Raw genomic sequence first — 15,367 nt, forward strand, 5'->3', positions numbered from 1 at the left:
GTGCCCTGAAAGAGATGCCCAGACATATGCAGCTTTACTAACTAGAAGACTTAAAAAAGACTTTGAAGTGAGCAACTGCTAAGTGACTTCTTTTGAAGAAAATGCCTTCATGTGGAAGCTCCCTTTTAATTTCCCCATGCACTTCAGCATTCCTCTTGCTTGGGCTCATGGGGAATCTCCCGTCAGCACTGAAACAGGCCATCTGTTGAATGTGGAAATCAAATGTGGACTCTGAAAATTATCACAGTGCCCTGTGCGTGTGAGTCCTTGCAGTTTGTCACAACCACTTGCTTGTGGTGTGGCTGCAGCTGCCCCTCCAATCCTGAGAAACAAATCAGTTTCAGAAGGATAGCGGATAGTGTGCATGCATGTGTTTGCATTTTCAGTCTCTTAGAGAAACCCTGAAGTCCAATGCAAGCTTGCCAAATCTTTCCTCCAAGACCCTCTCACAGCTCACTGTTGAGCTGGGGCTCTTGCAGTGGTGGCAAGTGGTAGGGGCTCTCTCTTACAGATGGGATATCTGTGCAGCCCTCACCAGCCCTCTGGTGTGGGGAGGAAAGCTGACTCACCTGTGCAGCAGAGCTGGAGAACCCAGCCTTACAAATAAACAAGGGAGAAGGCTCTCAGTGGGCTGACCCTGTGGGATGTGCCGGCCACTTGAAGTTTGCCGAGCGCTGTGTTTGGGGCAGGCTTGTGAGCTGAGCCTTGTGTCTGATATGAGCAACCTTTGGTCTCAAACCTGCCTTCTTGAACTGTGTTCCCCAGCTGCCCTCCTGATAGGGATATCAGGTTATCTGCAATACAGCACTGCAAAGCTGCATCAGCAGGTTTCCCAGCTCTGGCTTTGCATCCGTTTCTCCACAACACGCTGCCATTCTAGTAAACAGCCTTGTTTGGCTGCCAGAAGGCCAAAGGAAACAATTATGATGAATTATTTTAACATTATGTAAATCAAGGGCTATAAAACTTCCCCAGATTGTTTGAATTCCTGCATATCTTTTTAGGGCAACCTCTACTCTTCAATTAAGAATGGCTTGGGTCGAAGAATTCGCACTTTTCCTTCATGATTGATTGTTCTCCCTTTTTTAAATATTGTGAACTGCAACGAATGGATCTGGCTCTAGATGGTGAATTTAGCTGCAAGCTGGTAGAGCCATCCTCTTAAGTCTTATTCCCTGTTTCATTACTTAGGAATATTCATGTTCTGCATTTGTTTCCTCTTTGATAAGCTGAATACATTGGTGTCTTCTTTTCTTACTTGATTTTATTTTGAGGCAAGATTTCCCTTTCTACAATGATTCTTGTGATTCTCTGAACTTTCTCCAGTTGATCAACTTCCTTTTTTTTGAAATTCAGTGGCATAGGAGTGGAGCCTGGCTGTGGCCAGTAGCAGCAGCATCCACCATGAGCACAGAGAAATTTGTGCTTTACACCTCTCTGTCTTCTGAAGTCCTCAGACTCTGGTTTTGCAGGGAACACAGGCTTGTGCAGCAGTTTGTGTGATTGGCCTCAGGCTGCAGTAGAAAGCTGTAGCTGGGGATTGAGCTTTACAGGCACACTTCTTTTAAATATGAAAGAAATGTCTAATTTAAGAAACAAGTACAAACAAAAGAAGTCCTAAATAAATAAAAATGGCAAAAATTTCTGCAATACCTCCCTGCTGTTCTTTGTGTGCTGGCCCCACAGCATGGAATGGCCATGCAAGAGTTCCCAGTGCTTGGCTGCACCAGGGACTGAGTGAAACCCCAGCACTGGCTGAGGGGCTGAACCTGAAATACAGCAGGGGTCTCTTGCATTTGGAGCATGAGCACACATCTGCAGTAAGTCCTCCCCAGAACCCAGTGCTTGTGGTACCTGTCCCACAGATCTTCCTTCAGCCATGTCCCAGAGTCCTGGGGTCTGGGCTTCTGATTGTCAGTCGCCCAAGTGTGACTTGGAGCTTTTTGTTTGCACCATAAAATCCTTTTATTTTTATTTTTTTATTTACCTTCAGCTTTACCTAAGACATGTCTCTTGTTTATGGCTGCTTACCAAGTTCTCTGTGTTTTGGGTTGGCGACCTGACCTTTTTGTTACTTGATGTCCTTGCTGATACTGCATTATGTGCAACCTTCAGTGTTGGTGGCTTTTCCTCTCAGGTCACAGTATTGGAGTCTGGGGCCAAGAACTGATCCCTGTGGGACCCCACTGAAAACACAATCAGTGTGGCACAATCAGCTCATTTGTGTTTCACATCTGGAGATTTCTGATTTCCTTGTCACTCTGCATGAGGCCTGTTGACTTCATCTCACTCTGGCTTTGTTTGTATAGCACCAAGTCAATTGCCTTATGCTACAATGACTATTAAGCTTGTAATATTATTTCAGAATGAGAGAAAATTTAAGAAGTTTGATTATCAGTTATTATGGAATTATAAGCATAAATTAGATGTCTCTTCCATTTGAAAGTTCTTGGGCTCTTCACTACTCTCTTCCCTTTTCCATCTCTTCCCTTCATCAGAAATGAACAGTAGGTAGTTTAACTTGCTGTTACTTTGGTTGCCTAGTTTACACTTAAATATTTTTATATTATTTCTTACAGTCCATTAGTATTGTCTCCTACTGAAAATAATTTCAAGAGCTCCTTAGAAGCTCTATTTAGACTTTACAGATGGAAGTTTGCTAGGTCTACTAATTAAAATGGCCAACTTTGACTAGCTGTTTTTATATTCTCTTCCATTATTGTTGGAATAAAAGTCATTTCATTACCATCCTGTGGGATGGCTGTATCATCTGGTTTTATATAAAAAGCAGTAATTCAGAACCACCCCCTCCCAGGAATGTTCAATTAAACATTTTGATCTTTTTTCTTCCCCCAGTAACTGCAGCCAAGCAGTGGCCTGATCTATAATTAACGTTTCTCTGGATCCTGACAAACTCAGAAGCAATCTTCCTCTCTCGCATTTTTTGTTAACTCTTTCTTGTTTTCTGGATTCTGATTTACATTAATTCTGATTTACATTAATTTTCCTTTCTCTCAGTAGCTCAAATATATAATATTTATGCTCCCACAGTAAGCAGGTTTGTTTTCCCTGTGTGGTTTTCTCTTCACCTGCCATGGTGAGATGGCAGTGGTTTTGCCTTCCAGGTGGGGAGGGACAAATGAGAGAAAGTCAAGAGCACTCACGAGAGTAAACACTGTAATATGCTAAGATTTAAATGGCAATGCACAAAAGCCAGTGACTCTTGGCAAAATACTCAGCTGGGGATGGAGGAAGTTCTGGCACAATCTTAATATGCTGCTTATCTGTCATTGGTTTATTTTATTCCTTTCCAGGTGCTGTGATTTTGACTCTTCCTGTTGTTTTCCTTCTGCTCTCTTGCTTTTCTGGCTCTGCTCCTCTGGAGTCTTTGTCTTCAGTTTGCAGCTTCATTCCCAGTTCTGCTGCTCTTCTTTATGTCCTGCAAGGGGATGAGTAGCTTGGCCTCTCTTTCACCTGCTTGGGAGCAAAGGCCTGGAAATGGGAGGTACAGAGAGGAGCTAGAGATGAAAGAGAGGGCTGCTCTGAGTGGGAGAGGGCTAGAACAAGAAGCTGAAGTGTCAGGTCACAGACAAATGATGGCAACATTGGTTTGAAAATCTCCCCTGTATTCCCAGGACTCATGAGGAGAGAGAGCCACCATACCTCTTGCTAGATAACTTGTTCCACAAGTCCTTGCATCTCTGGAGGGAACCAGAGAGGAAAAACAAGCACAGAAGTTTGTTTTTGTTTAGGACCTGGTCTTAGGATACAGATGTTTCCATCTACTGCTGTCTTGGGTCCTGAACCCTAGTCCAGTACCACTCATGGTTTATTTATTTATTTTATATAAAACTGAGTGAAGTAATGTTTACTGGCACCGGGACAAAAGGCTTGTCATAGGAAATTGCAATATCAGCTCTCAAGTGTGGGGTATCTTAAAATGATTTTTCCAGACATATGCTTGTAAGTGTGTATGTATTTGATCTTTTTCATATCCTGTCTCCTTTTTTCCTTTCTGCAGATTTCAGCAGGGCTTCAAAACGAACTTTGTCTGCCTTTGACATGAGTAAAAACCAAGTGACCCATCCACACTCTTGTTTTGACATAAAATGACATGTCTTCACTCAGAGGAAGGGTCCCAGAGTACCAGCGCTGATGGAAGTACTGGTCCATACAAAATGAGGTGCCAAAACCATTTCTGTGTGAATTCTGCAGAGTTAAGGCTGTACAATTGCAATGTGGGTGCCTGAAATGTTCATCTCATGGTACAGAGGACCACTGGGAGAGCTTTAAAATGCAAGGCTTTTTGCTGTGGATGCATTTGGTAGGGCTGGGTCTCCTGAAGCAGCTCCAGTGTGATGGCTTCTTTCAGGTACACAGTAGGGATGTTGTCATCATCAAGTACTGTCACACTGCTTTTCATTAGCTTGCTGGGGCAGTAGCAGGTTTGTCATTAAACTTGCTGCAAAGTTGCAAACTGGAAATGCTTTGCAAGTGGGGATGGGCAGTCTTGATGATACCTGCTGTTGAGGAAGTCCTTGCTCTGTGCATCCCTGGTGTCTGGGCTTAGTGCAATCTCATGGGAAGGATGAGAGGCACATCAGATCAAGCCCCAGATGTTTCTACTGAAAGCAAGGTAGAGGACTTGTTTGGAAAGGTGTTCTTCAGTGTGGTTGTTTGTTTGACTGTCTGGTGAGATCACACACTGGAAGAGTATTAGACACACAACAAACTGTTTTAGTGCACGGTACTTAATGTGTGACCCTCAGTGACAGCAGCACTGAACACAAAGTCCTGCCAGGGTGTTCCTCCTGCCCTGATAGCAGGTATCTGTGTGATAGAGACACAGGTCCTGCTGGGCAGGGTCTAAACCCTGTGGCATCTCAGTCATTGCTACCCAAAGGCTGCTGATCCTTGAGCTCTGCAGGGGTTGGGCACTTCATCCTCCTGGGTAGGGCATTATCACCCGTTGATTTCTTGACATTTCTTTCACAGAACCACTCCATTCTCCCTCCACTGTGCTCAAACACCTGTTTCTTGAGTTTAAGAAGGGATTATGTGTGTGTGGTGTGTTGCCTTTTTTTTTTTTTTTTTAAACTATACACACATCTGCAATTTCAACTATTATGTGTATGAATTTTTGGTAGTTTTTATAAAAGCTAATTCATATTTTCCATAATCAACTCAGGGTATTTGCATTTAGGCACTTGATAGTCTGACTCTTCAAAACTAAAGAGTGACTAAATAAACATTGACGATCTTAAATTTGTGTCTTTTCAAGCCTCAGCTTCTATTCTTAAAAACAAACAAACAAACAATGCATCAGAACACCTCCCAACCAGTACTATAAATCTGTAAAACAGACTACTAACTCTTTTGTGAAGTAAGATGCCCCATCTCTGCTTAAGCTGCCAATACTGATCATAAAGGCTTAATTATTTTATAATAACAGACAGCTTTAATTGAAGAGCAGGATTTTGATGGGTGGTGTGTAGGTTTGCAGCCAGTGTTAGGAAAAAGAAAGAACGATGCCTCTTGCAAGCTGGAACCCTGCCATTTAAATTTCACAGCCATTAAAGAAGAAACACTTTTGAAGGAAAAAATAAGGGTTTTCATTTTTAATGTCAGGTGTCTTGTCAGTCAGGACTAGCAAGCACTGCTGATAGAGCAGAAGTTGTTTCCTACCTACACCAATCAGACTGGTGAAAGATCCTCCTTTGAAAGATACTAATTTGGTCCTCAGGGAGGAGGCTGTTGAGGACACTTTAAACATGAAACAGCTAAACTGGAAAGCATCTGTATTCTGCAGGAGGTCCCATGCATTAATGGGAACCTAGATGTGAAATTATGTTTTTTCTGAGGTTTCCTAACAGTATCAGTGGTTATCTTTTCCTCCTTCCTGTTATAATTCTAAAGTCAGCTGAGAGTTGGACTTGATGATCTTTATGGGTTCTTTCTAGGTTGAGATATTATGTGACCTCTAAGATGCATGCAAGATTAGTGGATTTTGTTTAAAATACAGGAGCTGTGCTGGCTGTGCCCTTTACAAAGGGCTCATCTGTACCTATCAAAAAGGGATGCTGTTGCATGAGACCTGAGATGTATTTTCTTTGCTTTCATCCCCTGCCATTTCCATGTCGAGGGAAGACGTTAAGTGAAGCCAAGTGCAGTTGCCCAAGTGATGTAAAACTCTCCTAGATCTGTCTCCTGTCAAGAAGGAACTGGAGCAACCATATTCTACTAAAAATGGCTGTAAGTTGAGCCAGCTGTGCAAGAGCAAAATGTGTTATCCTGCTGCAGAGCTCTTGGGCAGCAAAGAAGGCCATAAATTCCCACCATTGAATTGTAAAATTTGTATACACTCTGAAAACTTTCTTCACTGTTTATTTTTTGGCTTAACCCTGTAACTTACAGAGAAGACACTAGTTTGATGTAAAACTTGAGGTAAATCCAAGTTCCTTCCATAGAGCCTGGAGATGTTGCTGGGGTGTAACCAAGCAAATTAATATTATCTCACAGCAAGTATTTATAACTGGCACTGCTGAAGCATGGGGAAAAAAAATCCCAAATAAACCAACCAAACATACTTGTCTTCACTACACAGCTTTTAGTACATAACTGGTCTCTTTAGGTATCTTGTGTGGGTGCTAAAAATCACTGGAGACCCCAGTGAGTGAGTTTTGGAAACTGAGCTCCCCTCCCTGTGTGGTGTGAGGCACACTAGCTGGAGGTGGCAAGGAGAGGTTTACCCCTGCCCTTGGTGGCTTGGAGGCTTGTGAGATGCAGAAGGGTCAGCCAGGCCTGTCCTGCAGCCTCTGCAATCACTGGGGGTAAAGAATTGTGAGCCTGCTGCTCACTGGGTGAGGGGAAGGGCATGGGGACAAGTAATGGAGAGTGTTTGGTGTTCTGTGTTTCTGCTGCTCAAGCTGGCAAAATAAAAAAAAAAAAAAAAAAGGGGATAAGGGATTAGGGGGGGGGTGGGGGGAGCTTAGACACAAGAGCAGCTACATCTAACCTGAGAGCTTAATCCAAATGCTTACTTGCAACACAGAATTAATAATATACTTTGAGGTCTCGGTCAGGGACTCACATGGAGGGAGCCTTTTAGAAGGACTTCCAGCTCACTGACTCACTGCTCTTGCCCCAGTGACTCACTCTTCTGGCTTTGGCTTTTCGGGGAGAGGATGGGAAATAGCAAAACATGCACCCAGCCTGTTGAAAAGTTAGGCTAGATTCAAGAACTATGCACTGGGAGAAGGACAGGAGAGTGTGAGAAGGATTTTCCTATTTTGCATGACTCCTAAGAGGCTTGGGCTAGGAATGAGCAATAGCATCCTTTTTTCTTCTTGCAGACAGTGGACTTAAAAGACTGAACTTGAGAGTTGTTTCTCACCCTTGCCTCTGCTGCACAAGGGCTTCTTTCTTTCTTTGATTTTTGTTTTTTGTTCTTTTAACCCATTTTTAGTCCTCTCTAAGAGTTTCATTTAGGTTTTAGTTGTCTTTTTAAATATAAAATGTTTTTTTGGTGGGGGTTGTTAAAGAAAAAAGTGAAAGAATGTTTTGGAAGAGAGGCAAAGGAGAAAGCATGCTTCTTGGAAAATCCCCCTGATAAGTTAAAAAAATGCATGTCTGCTTTGCTGGTTGTGGGGTGGAAATATTTGAGTGTTTGCAATGGAAATGTGTGCATACATGTGTACATAATGGGATGGATTATAAGATTTGCTCAGCATGAACTTCAGCATTTCCAACTGTGTAACCTGAGCAAGTTGGGAAGATGTGCAGATTTAATTACCATGTAAATCTATTAGCTCTGAATTTCCTGGCATTTGTTTTGCTGATGACACAACCTGTATGTTATTCACTTAGTGGATTTTTAAAAATCTGTCCACATTTTTTTTAGTGCTTAAAGTAAGTAAATGCTGGTGTGAGAGTCCAAACAATTGTGTCTGCTCTTACAGTGGATCTCATTGCTGGTTTCAAATACCAGTTTTTTGTTATTCTTCATATTCTCCCACAAATGAGGGAATTTCAGTGTAGTTACTGAGTAGATGTGAAATGATTTTACAGTATAATGAAGACATAAAACCCAGGCTGTTTGTACATACAGGTGGATGGTGGGATTTTTTTTTTTTTTTTTTTATGAGTGCCTGTTGTGTACCTGACAGTTCCTTCTGTGGAGGGGTGACGGATCCCTTCAGGATGGGGAGATTTTGGGATGAGCCAGGAGGGAGCCACTAACTCCCAGGAGGGTGATCTATTGAATTTGTGGGTGCTTATAACCCTGGCATGTTGCATGGCAGCCTTACCCTGGTCTGCTGGGAGAGCTGAGCTTGTTTTGCAGTGTGCAAAAGGTGGTGTCACTGCAGCTCCCCTCTAGCATGGCTCTGCTGGAAAAGGGGGATTGTGCTGCTACAACTGGTGTGTGGCACTTGTGGCTGATGCAGTGCATTTTGCAGGCTCAGCAAAGCCTGCTGCTTGTTTAAAAATCTAAATATAATTGGGAAGTATCATTTTGGGCTCTTGACTTCTCTGCATTCCTTTTGTAATGAGTTCTTAGAAGGTCAATTTTCTAAAGATGACTTTAATTTTTAGGCATGGTATCATCTTCAAATGAGCAACTGGGCTAGTGCTGTTCTCATCTGGCTTCAGGTTAGCTGGTGGAGAAGTCAGCACTGCCATGCACCTAGCAAAACCTGAGTGTTTTGCTTCACAGATCTTCATTTGATCAGACAAGAAATAAAAAACACCCTGGTCCCTGAGGCAGCTGGAGAAAAGGGCCTTTGTGTGGCAGGAACAGGCAGATGCTGTGCAGAGCTGCAGCCCGCGGCATAGCTGGTGTGCAGCCAAATGCTACTTTCCAAGAGCTGTCCAAAAATCCGCTGGGCACCCGGATGTGAGACCTTTCCTCTGTTTGCTCACTGCAGCAGGATGTCTGGAGGTGTTTGTGTTCCCCAAAAACACCCAGGATGTAGGCATGAGCCAATATCCAGCCAGATGAATGCTGAAACTCCTCAGGGCTGCAATTTACTTTCCGTATGTAGACAGGAGTGCTGCTGTTTTTCTGTTTTGTTTTTCTTTTCAGGGTTCTGGGGGAAGGGGAGGTGGAAGATAAGGTTACATTTGTCCTAAATCCCTGACTTTTTACAGAGGTTAAAATCCTAGCTGAACACATCTTTTTGCTATGTGGTGAGAATAGTTTAATAATTCAAACAGGCTCCTTGTACTAACACATGTCTGCAATTAGTGCTGGGGCTGCCAGTGGGGTGTGAGGATAGCAGGAATCTGGCAGCTGAGCTGTCTACAGAGGTATTAACAACAAAAAGGAAAAAGAGGGGGGAAAAGGCAGATTCTCAGTGCAAGTACTCTTTCCTCTGTTTTTAAAATATTTGTAAAGATGAACTCTCTGAGTGAAAGATACCCAGCTGAAAACCACAGACAAAAAAATTATTTCTTTTGCAAACAGGTTCTAAGGGTCAGAGTCTCAGTTTCCTTCCCAAATTGCCCTTTCCTGTTCCTGAGTTCAGGGGTGGTTGGTGCTGTGTCAAAATTGAGGGTTATTCTGGGGTTTTCCAGCTATGGAAGTGGCTGCTGACTGCTGAGGTGCATGTGGAAGCAGAGAGGAGAGGAGCAGGAGGAGAGGAATTGGCAATGGGAGAATGTGCTTTGGAAAGACAGAAGGAGCAGCTTAGGTGTAGGTGGAAGTTTTGGGGAGCTGGAGGTTTGGCTGCCCCCGGGTGGTTTCTGCTTTAGCTGCTGCTCTGATGCCTTTTCTTCTTTAGTTCCCTAAGCAAACTGAGCCACATTCAATGAGACAATTGTTTTATTTGGGTTAATAAGTGATCTAGCTTTAAGCATTCACTGTAGTAGAGAAGTGTATAACATCTGAAAGATTATTGTAAATCAAGGAGTCTGTGATTTTTTTGATCAGAGTCCAGATCCCTAAAATTGTCTGTTTGCTGAGTTCAGTAGCTGCACAGTCTGACCCGTGGCAGTCTCTATTGGCCAGTGTACAATGTTACATCACAGACCATTAAAAATAAACTTGATATGTAATGAAACTAGAAAATAATTTTAGAAACCATCCATTTATTTGCTCTCAGATAATTCTGTTATAAATGCATATTCTTTTCTTGCTCACAGCTTGCTGCTTTGCAGCTGCACAAAAGGAGAAAGCACAAATATTGACAGAGGTGTTTGAATATCCTTCCCCACCCTGAGGTCCTCTTTCTCTTTGGTATTCTGAAGTTGAATGTTTGTTTCCTCCTTCACTTTTCCTGAAGTGGTTTTAGTAGAATTCCCCATTCAGAAAGGAAAAAGAAAATGAAGCCTAAATTCAGTCAAATGGAAAAGTAAAATAACATTTGATAAGCTTTTATTCCATATCAAAACAGTGACAGAAGGCTAATAAAAATCTTTATTTGTGAATTTTCCAAAAATAGCTGAGTAGCCTGTGGCCATGTTTCTTTAAGCTGAGTCTGTTAAGTTATAGCATCTAAATAGTGTCAGACTAAGTCAACACATAGGCATGATATTTTCAAGGATGACATCCTGAAATTGGATGACACTGGTGGTAAAGCAGCTGCATGTGGAACCCACGGCACAAATATTGTAGCAGCCATATTCCAGCATCTGCTACTCATCAGTCAGAATAATGCATGCAAGAATTAGAAAGAAGGAAATTCTCCAGCTTTAGGAAAATATGTAAACAAATATAATTGATTCTTGCTATTTCTCCAGATGAAAAGAGGTGTGTAGACTGGAGGGAAAAGCATTGTCCCTGAGAAAGGAGCTGCTTTTTTATAGTTTAATCCTTGTCTTCTTTAATGTCTGGGAAGTATTTCTGTGCCCTGTTTACACAATAATGGCTGCCCACCTGTTTTATTCAGTGTCTTTATTGACGTACCAGAATGTTCAAGCACTCTTGTGCATCCTTTTTCTTTTTTCTTTGCATAGTGGGGTGTTGTAGTTCATACTTCTATCCTTCTTGAGAAGCACCTGGTTGTGAAGTGCTAGTGAGTCCTTGGGTATCAAAATTAAAACAAACTATGCTTTCTAAGGTGGTCATGACTCTCTAGTAGAGTCCTCTAAGAGTTTATTAGTGTTATGATTTACAGTAAGTAAATATGAGGCTACAGATGTGTTTTGCCATTTGTAAAGGCTTTTCTTGAGCTACTTTGTTATTCCAGCATAGCCGCTGTTTATTGCCTCTGTTTATTGCCTTGCATTCAGTCAATATTTTCTTTTCTTCACTGTCGGTCAGAATTAACTCAAGACTCACTCATTTTGAAAAACGGCAGGGTTAGCATTTGGAAGAGGTGTTTGCCATCCAGGAACTCTGTGAGAGCCAGCTGTGCTCAGGGTTTTCAGCATGAGGCTTTAAGGCCACAGGTGCTGCTGGAGCTGTGAAATGTGAGTGTGTGAGGGCGTGAGCACACGCTTCCCTTGTGGGTTTGTACAATATTGACTTGTTTAATTTTTAATTTAGCTTACAGGAAGCTGAATCTTGAATTTCAGTGTTTGTTTCTGCAGGAGAGAGCATGATGAAGAGCCAAGATCAATACTGCTTGCAAAAACTAAACAAATCAAACAAACTTAGACTTTTATAGCATTGTGCCTCAGCTGACAAAGATTCTATATAAGATAGTAGATAATGGCTCATTGTTCAGAGAATCTCATTACAATTCACTGTGCAAGTATTTTTTTACAAAAATAGAATTCTTTGTGTGAATAAGATGAACAGGAATGATTTGTTGCAGTGCAGATTTTTCCTCTGACATTGGAAAGATGATGAAGGGACAAAGTTTTTGACAGGAACTGCATTGGAGTTTGGAGGAAATAGATTGGCAGGTTTGGTTTGTGCTCATTTTGAATAATAAACAAACATGAAATTACTCTGCTGCATACAGATCTAACATGTGCTGCTGGTGTAATTAATTCAGTGCAATAGACAAAGTGGTAATTAGTACTGGCTGTCAGGAGCTTTAGCTCTGGGGCCTAGAAGCTGGGTATGGGCTCTAGGTGGAATACTGCTTCTAAAATAGATGCATAAATCAATCAGGAAACCCGTTTTATAGCAAATGTGTTAATTGCTTGGCTGCGGATGTGCATGGACCCGTTTCCCTGGAGCACAGGGAATGTTCTGCACTGCTAAAATAGTCATACGTGGTGTCAGAGTCTGTGCAGGAATGTGTTTCATTTTTCTTCTGTGCTTCAGTGAGCATTAACCCCCTATATTCTATTCCATACACAACATGTTCTAGTGATAGATCCTGCAGGATCTTTCACTCTCTCTGAGGGAATTGTGCTTTCCCATTTTTGGTGGTGCGCCATAGTGAGTACCTTTGGTGTGGTGGGAGGAGACTGCTTCAGGACATGAGTACCATGCTTCCATTTTCCATTTTTGTTGCAGTTTAGTGACAGGCTCTTCTGTTGTAATGTATGCCTCTGAGAGGACTTTTGTTCTAGCTGCTGTAGCTCTTTAGTGTGAAGTAGTGATTGGAGGAGGAGGTTGTTAGACAGGGCTGGTAGATGCTGCTGCTGACTGGCACCAATGCCCAGTGCACATATAGAATTGTTCTCATCTATTCCCTCCTGTGGTTGGCATTACAGACAGACAAGGAGATAAACTTTCCCCTGCCTTTTTATCTCCACAGCACTTCACAGAGTTTCTGGATGAATTTTCACCTGATGTCCTAGGCCAGCTCTTGAATGATCCCTTCTTGTCTGAGAAGAATGAAATCATGGAAGTGGAACTGTCTCCGGCATCCCCAGCACCCCTCATCCAGGCTGAGCACAGCTACTCCCTCTGTGGGGATTCCCGACCCCAGTCTCCCTTGACCCACATCTCGACTGATGACAACTTTAATGAAGGTACAACACACTGAGCCCATGTTCATTTGTTGTGAGGATGCAGTAATTAAATGCTCCTGGTGGAACTGTGGCTGTGGAAAATGGCAATGCATACAAATGCATACAATGTCCTTAACATTTTTAACAGCTATCTGGAATTCAGCATTTATAAACATCTGGAGGGAAAAAGGGGGAAAGACAAGAATGATGGGAGGAGGAGATCCAACCTTCTTGTTCTGCTGTGAAGTGGTTGGTGGAGGAACAAGACCATGACTATCTGGTAACTGTAAGGAATAATTGCAATGCCAGACTTTGACTTCTAATAATTGGTTTATCTTCACCATTAGCTTTACAGTACAAAGCAGTGGAGTGTTAAGCTGCATTACAATAAAAGGGAGAGAGATTAGTGCTTTTGGCTAAGCACTGACCAGCTAAACTGTGAAGATCCACCAGAGGGGTCTTCAAAGGCTGTCAGTTTTGTAGTCCAAAGTGCTCTGTTGGAACAAGATGAAATCTTAGAGATTTTACAACTAAGAAAACTTGTGAGAAGGATTTTTCAATGTGGGACAGGATTTTTGGAAATGATTAGGAAACATCATCTTCAGAAAGTCTTCAGCTTTTTTATTTCCTAGCTGTTTTGTATAGATATTTCTAAATTAACACATACAAGAGGTATTAATTGTGGAAGGGAAAACAAGCACAAGGAACATCAGAAACCAAGCTTTTCTGGAAGTTAATAAGGGGAAGCTTCAAATTAGGCTAAAACTGAGGGAGTTTCCTTTGGGGAAAATTAATGAAGAAATTCATGCTGCTGAGACCACTGTAAGAGCTGTAGTCAAATGATGTTTTAAAAAGCTAAGAAACATTAACGAGTTGGCTTAAAAATAGAAAATGAATTGAAAACATTTTGTCTTATGTTCACTCTGCAGAGTGTTTCATAAGAGAGGAGGAGGAATAGCTGTTCTTGGTGTTTGGGATTTTATTTAATCCTAACCCCATAATCATGCTTATGACCTTTCTGCACCTATTGACTTCAAAACAGTGAAGCTCATAGAGATACTCAAGGAAATTGCAGTGTTAGAGTGAACCTGGCTGTCTGATAGAACATCAAAGGCATCACCCTGATGATTTTTCATTCCTTGAATCTGTGAGAGCAGGAAAAGAGGATTTTGTGGATAGCAGTACTGCAGGGTTTGACGCTGGAGATTGAAAGCATCTCTCTGTTATTAGACAGTGAAGGTACACAGTGCTCCTGACAACTCTGATGAAGGAGTAAGGGCACAGACACTGGGAGCACCAACGTCCTTTTGGGGACCAGAAAGTACAGAGTGTGAACAGGGAGGTTTTATGTTCCAGCATAATCCTCTGCTGCTGGGGAGCTGGGAGGGGTTTTTTGGAGTGGCAGGAGCTGAGACATAAATGGAATGTCCAAAAAATTTGCATTCTCCAAATACCCATCCCAGTGGGTAGATGGGTGAGCTCTTGCAGTGTTTTCATGGTTTTTCCATGGTGAGGCATGGTTTTTGAGCTTCAGCATGCAGGGAGGCTGAGAAATAGGCTGGCCTTGTTCAGGTCATGATCTTCAAGACAGGTTTAAACCTTTCAGTGTCTGTTTCTATCTTTTGTTTCACCTCCCCCTCTTGCCCCAAGTCTTCCACTGCCTTACAGAAAATGTTATTTAATGTTTCCTCTCAGCCATTATGGTGGAGTGATTGGTTGCTCTGATTCAATTTTCCTGCCCACTCCTGCAGGGGAACAAGTAATTTCTGCTGTGAGCTGTTTCTTGCTGGCCACTGCCTGCCCATTACTGTGATTTCTGCAGCTGCTGAATTGACCTATTCCTGTAATTATAAATTTTATATAAAGTTTTTCTAAAAAGAGCTGGAACTGTAAAACCTAGGAAACTCATAAGTCTGGGTTTAACTTTTCCAAGAAGTCCTGTTAAGTTCAATGTGAGAGCACATTTAAGTGTCCATAAAGTCAAGGTCTAGACACTGACTTTCCCTGCTTTTCTGACTTCACTTTATTGAGGCCATTTCCCTAGCTTTGTACAGAATAATTTTTTGAATACTTGCAGCCTGTTGATAGTGTGGGCTCTCTGAAGGTGTCAGTTTTAAAGCATATATGTACAAGACATCTGGCATTTAATGCATTATTTGGTTTCTCCCCACAGCAAGAATCTATTCTTAAACAGATAAAACTAGAGGGAGAGAGATTTACAGGCTTGACCTGCCTGCTTGCAGCTGGCTGATCACTTTTGTTTGCCTGAGCTGGTGAATAAGGCATATGGCCTGAGGAGGGCTTCAGGCTGGAACATGAAAAAGGAGGCTGTGTCCTGTGTACAAACTATCCACACCAGCTGCACTGCCACCTCTCTCCCACCAGGTTTCTGCTTTCTAGTTTTGAGCCCTTGGGTTTTTGAAACAACTGTAGAGTGGCTGTGGAGAAGGACAGTGGGAGGAAGCTGTGGAGTGGAAATGTCCTCTTGAAAGGACATGAAGAAGCTGGGAGGGCAGAC

General features: G+C 42.3%; 1 protein-coding gene across 3 annotated transcripts in view; it reads left to right on the plus strand.

Moving 5' to 3' along the window:
* Positions 1–15,367, plus strand: part of CREB3L2 (cAMP responsive element binding protein 3 like 2) — a 72,670-nt gene that overhangs the window by 25,412 nt on the left and 31,891 nt on the right. For all 3 annotated transcript variants that reach the window (XM_021552030.3, XM_021552029.3, XM_021552028.3), the window contains exon 2: positions 12,654–12,870. In XM_021552030.3, coding sequence (XP_021407705.1) covers positions 12,654–12,870 — 217 coding nt within the window. The remainder of the gene's footprint in view (positions 1–12,653; positions 12,871–15,367) is intronic.

This window comes from Lonchura striata, chromosome 5 (genome assembly GCF_046129695.1).
Source record: "Lonchura striata isolate bLonStr1 chromosome 5, bLonStr1.mat, whole genome shotgun sequence".
NCBI lineage: Eukaryota > Metazoa > Chordata > Aves > Passeriformes > Estrildidae > Lonchura > Lonchura striata.